Below are 6,632 nucleotides of genomic sequence, written 5' to 3'. Positions count from 1 at the left end.
GTTGGTAGCTGCCCAATCAAACTGCCAGCTTCCAAACGAGTAACAGTAAAAAACCAAATAAACAGTATGTCTTGATGCCACGTTTTCACCCCAATATTATTAGTCACAAGGCAAAGAACGATCTCTCAAGCAAATCTCTTTGATGAAAAGCAATAAAGTACAAAAACATTACAAAATGAAAACAAAAAACAGGGAAAGAAAATGACTGATGTGTTAAGACAGAATGTCTTGATTTACAAAGTACTTTTAATAAATTTATGTCTACCTATTTGAAGCAGTACTGTAAGAAGGCAGCATGAAAAGAGAGAAACATAAGTTATTGCTATATCATTCCATTTTGCTGGAGCTAATGTTCTACTCTGAAAAACTTTTAAAGCAGTTTTCAGTCACATTTCTAATTAATTTGTTCTCAAAGACGAAAAAACATAATAACCTGCATACCAATTAGTGTTTTCAGAGATCTGAAATATTTCATTACTTCTTTCATCAAAAGAATAGTTTATCTGTATTTGCTGCATTATTTATGTTATGCTACAACAACAACGTTAATGAAATTTCATTATTTCTACTTCAATGAAATCAAAGATCTGTGTAATTTTCCCTTGTGATTTCTACAAGCTGGGAAGTAATCAACCATCCACAAACGGAAACGGGAAATTTGTTCAAGTACCATTCCTTCTACAAACCAGACTTCTCTTTTGGTTCTTGCAGACAGATTTCATCATAAATTTGCTTCCTAAACTTCAACATGTCTTCTACATCTTTGTAGGTGAGCATTTCTTCAACAGACACGAGCTTGAAGCCATCCAGTTTAAGGGCTGACATGTGCTGCACAGAATCTAACATTTTTAACGACATTCTAACCGATTCATTTAAAGTGGAACAAACAGGAAAAATCCTAGCAGTCCACAGCCTCAAACGTGCGTGCTCACCGGAGAAGAGCTGGTCTGAAACCGTGACACCCCAGAGGTCCAAGCATTCTAGCAAGCTGACTCCAAAAAACTGGAGGGAATGCGTATCTGACAACAACTTCACACCTTTTTTCAAGTCATCTTCTACACCAAACACCATACTTACATACTTTACTTGATTGTTAATTTTTATACTTAATGAACTCAGAAAGCAGTTCGCAGGTATGTCTACTTTAAAATTTACGCACACTCCACTAATGATGCTTTTCTTCCCTACTGAGACTTCAGGGCCAATCCGAGAGTACTCAATAACGGACCCAGGTCCTATGAGACACCCGGGCTCAAGTATGCTTTGAACGATACTTGCTGACTGACCCAGGGTCTCAGCTGCGTCGTCAGAAAAGATGCTAAAAGCCACAGACAGTAAGTCAAGCTCAAATTTCAGGTTGCTATCAGATGTGAAGTGAAACAAGTACTCCTGGGTAGTTCCAATGTGGTAGAACTTAGAGTTGTTTAAGACTATAACGTTAAGCGCGGTTCCCTTCAGAAGAGAGTACAGCTTCTCCCATACTGCTACCAACTGTGATTCCTCTTCAGTGACATTACTTGTATTTTTTATGTAATCCTGAGTGGCTCTGGGTCCCAGGGCCTGGAGGAAGTCACCATATACGTCTATTTCACAGCAAAGAGAGCCCATCTGCTTATAAAATGTCAATAACTGTTTTGCAGTGCTGTGATCCATGTAAAATATACTGTCTGTATACACACACTCCAAGTCCATCTCTGAGTCACTGTGGCCTCCAGAGGAACTCGGCTGAGAATTCCCCCTAACGCACACCGCGCCACACTGCCGCATCGTCTCAATATCAGGCTTGTGCAGGAAACGATGGCAAGACGTGTACTCAAGTCCTCCTTTTCCTGAAAAACTGGACGGATCTAAAACAAACACTCCATGAGTGGTCCCAACTGTCAAATCTGAAGGGTGAGCTAACGCCGTAAACCCAGGTTTATCAAACGTGACAGCTTCTGCAACTCCAGTGCTGTAAAGTTCGATGTCGTCTGAACACGTAATGAGAATTCCTGGTTTCATGTGACTAGGAAAATCAATGTACATGGCGAGCTTCAGTTCCAGCATCTGGTAAACGGGATTGCCAAAAGGCAAAGCTGTGAAAATCTTTCCCAGGGCACTTGCATTTGGTAAACGTTGACTGTAACCACCTTGAAGAAAAAGACATTTTCAATTATACAGAGACACAGTATATAAGTGAGCAAAAACTACACCTATGCACCTATTTTACACATACACAAAGGTGTAACACCCCCCGCCCCCCCCAGCTTGGACATATTCTAAGTATTCCTCAGAAAATGCGAGGTATAAAAAAAATCATCAATCATTCTTCTTTAAACATTTGTAAAAGCAGATCTGACCTTATGTCCAAAATTTAGCAGGCCTTAAATACCTCATATTAAAACTGTGGTTGATTTCATTATCTTTAGTTTGCTTCAGAGCTGGAGTTATGGACCACTTGTCTATAGCTACAGTGAAGCAAGCACACGACGCCTGCTTTTCGCTTGAGGAAAAGGAGGACCCCCACCCCCCTGCCGGGAATTTAAAGTCAGACGTCAGTCAAACAAGCAGTGGTTTGCTCAGGTGATTTGTTATTGCCCGGCTTCTTTCTCCCCTGCAGGACGGATGCCCCTTTTGGAAGCGTTCCAACTGGGTAAGCAGGCAAGCACCCAGCCCGCCTCTGGTTGCGAGGAGCCCTAGGTCCCCTGCAGAGAGGGCCATGCTCCCTAAATGGGTGTTTCAAGGCGGAATCTGAATTCAGATACTCTGAATGCCACTACTTTCTCCACTGTTTGATCAAACAGCTGAAGTGCCTGAAGTATCGATCGAAATTCAAATGACCAGACCAGACACACTTTGGATTACTCTTCTGCGGGAACTGTCTTCCAGACCTCTGACTCCTTCTCTGACATCACATTATTTTCAGGAAAAAAAAAAAGGGGAGGTATGACTTCAGAGTGTGAAACATAAAAGAGAATTTACCAGAATGAATCAGCAGCACAATAAAAGAAGTCCACTTATCACCATAGAGATCTTCCAAGCATTGAAGAGCATGAAGTGTTGATCCACCATTTCCTAAAGAAAACGACTTTTAATATCTGCTGAAAAGAGCATCAATAACACCTGCACTGCCATGTGAAGCACACTGGGATCTGGTGCGGCGGCAGGGAGACCAGGCAGCAAGATTTAAACGCTGCCTTCTGCTTTAGAAAATAGGTTGTCACTAATTTTCAAGAAAGTCCTTACGACTGCCGATGCGATCTCTTAAACAAACCGAGTGTCACCAGATGCACGGATATCTGAAAGGTCCTCAGCCAGCTCTGACGGCAGGGTCTCTGCGGTTCCGCAGCTGACAAACCCGCTGCTTTGGGAGCCTCCTGCGCTCAGCGGGGAGGGCATCTCGAGCAGGCAGCTCGTGGGAAAACGCCCTGTCCTCCCCTCCCCGCCGCCCTCCGGCCGGCCCCAGCGCCGGAACCTCCCGCCATCCCCGCAGGCCGTAACTCAGCCGCACAAACCCCTCACCCGGAGCTCCACCAATGACAAAAAAAGTTCCAAAGAACTTTGGCCATTTACAACGCAGGACACGAGGAACCGGCTCGGGATGTTTTCAGGCGCTCCCCCCACTCCCCAAGATTGCTGGATGGCTGAAGATCCACCTCTGCCTGTCGCTCTGCGCTGCCGACAGCGCTGTCCCGCCTGCGCGCGCAGGCACCAGCAGCCCCAGGGGATGCCGCGGGCGGCCTGACCGCTTTCCTCCCGGCTTCCGCTGCACACCGGGTGCTACGCTAAAACACACCGGGACTACTCAAACCACGGGCTAGGGCGGGCAGCGCGGGGCGCAAACCCACCGGTCAGCGACGCTCCGCGCCCCGCGCGACAGGCGCGGGAAAGCCCCGCCAACACGCGCCCGCTCCAGCCACGCCACGGGCCCTGGCGTCACGACGGGGAGCGCAACGGCCCAGCTGAACCTGCACCGCGCCCACGGAGCGGCCGCGCCACGCCACGCCGCGCCGCCGGCCTGCAGCGACACGCTCGTGGGGGCACCGTGCCCTCGCCTGCGGCCCGGCCGGTGCTGCGGGCCCACCCGCGCTGGGAGCCCCCGCACCCACCAGCGCCAGCGCCAGGCCTGCTTCCGACCGACAGCAACGGTGCATCATGACGTCACAGCATGACGTCAGCGCTAGGCACGCGCTACTCGCACGCCGCGGCCCGCCCCGCGTGCCAGCACACGTGCCCGCCGTGCGCGCGAGGCGCCGGGCCCCGCAGCGCCCCGCAGCGGCCCGAGCAGGCACCGCAGCGGCCCGGCCTGCACACCCCCCCCCCCCCACCCCCTCCCGCGGCCCCGGGACCCCACCGATCTTCGGTCCGGGCGGGTCCGCGAAGACGTGGTACCGGGCGCCCAGCGGCAGCTCCTTCCTGCTCAGCTTCTCCGCCAGCTGCCGCCGGTAGGGGAGCGCCTGCTCCGCGTCGGCCGCCGTCACCGCCACGACGTCCCAGAAGTGGCCGGGGCGGGCGGCCTTCCCTGCGGGCACAGCGCGCGCGGCGTCAGGCGAGGCGGGACCCCCCCCCAGCCGGCGGGCCGAGCCCGAGCAGCCCCCGGCCCCCGGGACCCCGCCCCGGCTGCTCGCCCCGGGGCCGCCCCACCTCGGAGCGCGGCGAACCGCGCCAGCCGCCGGCCCGTGGCCTCCCGCCGCGCCGCGCCGCGCTCCCCCGCCGCCGCCATGGCCGGGCCGGGCCCGCGGGGCGGGGCGGGGCGCACCGTCAGCGCCCGACCCGGAAGCGCGGCGTGGGGCGGGGCGGGGCGTGCGCGGGGCCGGGAGGGGCGGGGCGCGGGAAGGCAGAGGGGGAGCCGTCACGCGTCCCGCGGCCCGCGGTTGGCGGCAGAGGGGGAGCCGTCACGCGTCCCGCGGCCCGCGGTTGGCGGTGGCCGCCGGCCGCTGGCGGGAGGTGAGGGGCGGACGGGGGGCTGCGCTGCTGCCGGGCCGGCCTGAGGTGTCCTGCGGCGCGGCGGCGACCGCCCCAGTCAGTAACGACAGCGCAGAGACGCGGGGTCCGTCCGCCTGCTCCGCCCCGCCCCGCCCCGGTGTCCCGCACCCCCACACGCAGCGTTCCGCTGGCCGGGGGAGCGTGGCTGAGCCAGGGTGGAGCCCGGCTGCTGCGAGGGGCGGGAAGAGGCTCCGAAGCAGCGCGGCCCGCAGAGCCCTGGCCCGCGGTCGGGGGCCTGTCCGTGCGCAGCGCGGGCGGCGTGGTTGGGACGACGCCTCTGCTCTTGGCTTTACGTGGAGGTCTCCTTGCTGGCAGCGGCTGGGCTGACCTCGGCGGGAAGAACGCCCCGGATCCCAAGTCCAGCTGTACCGGCGTAAGGCTTAGTTACAACACGTGAAGATCCACTGCTTGTTACAGTTTTTGTTTTTTGTTTATTTTTTTTAATACCGTTTTCCCCCTTTCTTACCTTCTGGCTAAGGTAGCTTTAGTAATGAATCCTGCCTATTGGCTGTGTTTCTTGAACCCAGTTAAAAACTGCATTGCCCTGGTTACATTAAAAAGCGCTGTGGACGTTGAGCAAACACTTTCTAAGTTAGAAGAATGAGTGATTCTTGACGAAGCTGGGAACCCTCGCATGCTAACCAGCAGGTTTTCCTGCGTCCCGTTCCCTGTCGGTAATGCATTTGCCAAGGGAGGGTTCCTAGCTTTCTGAATAGCAAAAAAGGCATTGAAATTGGGAAATTGTGTTATGGCAGATTCCCCCTTATTGACTGTGCTCTTCTGAATCTGTCCCCGCCTCACGTGTCTCAAGACATTGTATATCTAAGTGCAGTTAGGGAGAGGTGTCTTTTATAACCCGTATGTATTTAGCTGAGTAGTGACGCAGTTTTCACAGTGCGATTAAAAATACATGATAATTTACGAATCATTTAGGAAACTACCAGAGATAAAAAATAATTAGTGGTTTACTGACAATAACACTAATTTGTTTTTAGCTGCAGCAAGCCTTTGAAGCTGTAATTGGGAGCCTAATGCTTGCAGAGAAATATTGCTGCAGGTCAACAGAATTTTTGTTTGGAACTTTTCATCATTAGTCAGGCTTCTTAATGCACACGTTTGTGTTTGCACTCTCTAAGATAACCCAAGTCTGGAATAATTATTGGATCCAACTATTCATGGTAATAATTTTGTCCTTTTAATAGTAATGTTTTATAGTCATTTAACCTGATGGTTGATTCCAGGGAATAATAGATTTTCATCAATACTGTGTTGCCTTGTCCCCCCAAATTTCAAACAATACATAAAGTAACATTGGTGGTTTGTTAGATGCAGTGGCAGAGCCAGTAAACTGCTCCAGGAGAAGCATGTTGTCTGAGTGATGGAAGCGGAGTTCGCCATTTGTGCTTAGGAAAGAATCCCAGCAGAGCTTTTTTTAAGAGCAGAACTATTTACACTGGTATTTAACTGAAGTCTAAATCCTTATATTGAGTTTTTCTGTGGAGACTGTGGTTACAGAGTCGAAGAAAACGCGTATGCTGTTGTGTGTTGCTGCAAGCTGCCTCCCCTGCTGCCCGATCACGCTGTCTCCCTTACCCTTGGCCCTTACCCTTGGGTGTTTGGCGTCAGCAGCCGTAGGTGCAGCGCGGTCTGCAGCCCTTGGGTCGGGT

The 6,632-nt window shown here is 52.4% G+C and overlaps 1 protein-coding gene across 1 annotated transcript; it reads right to left on the bottom strand.

The window, feature by feature from the left end:
* Nucleotides 1–224: 224 nt before the first annotated feature.
* Nucleotides 225–4,702, bottom strand: LOC142361433 (fucose-1-phosphate guanylyltransferase-like). The gene is made up of 4 exons (XM_075421417.1): nt 4,624–4,702; nt 4,334–4,501; nt 2,962–3,054; nt 225–2,129 (listed from the first exon to the last, which is right to left on the bottom strand). The coding sequence occupies exons 1-4, from the start codon at nt 4,700–4,702 to the stop codon at nt 679–681; spliced, it is 1,791 nt and encodes a 596-aa protein (XP_075277532.1). The 3' UTR covers nt 225–678.
* Between the last annotated feature and the right edge of the window lie 1,930 nt (nt 4,703–6,632).

This window comes from Opisthocomus hoazin, chromosome 5 (genome assembly GCF_030867145.1).
Source record: "Opisthocomus hoazin isolate bOpiHoa1 chromosome 5, bOpiHoa1.hap1, whole genome shotgun sequence".
NCBI classification, from domain to species: Eukaryota; Metazoa; Chordata; class Aves; order Opisthocomiformes; family Opisthocomidae; genus Opisthocomus; species Opisthocomus hoazin.
Note: the sequence above shows the minus strand (reverse complement) of the source record. Positions and strands in the feature narration are given on the sequence as shown.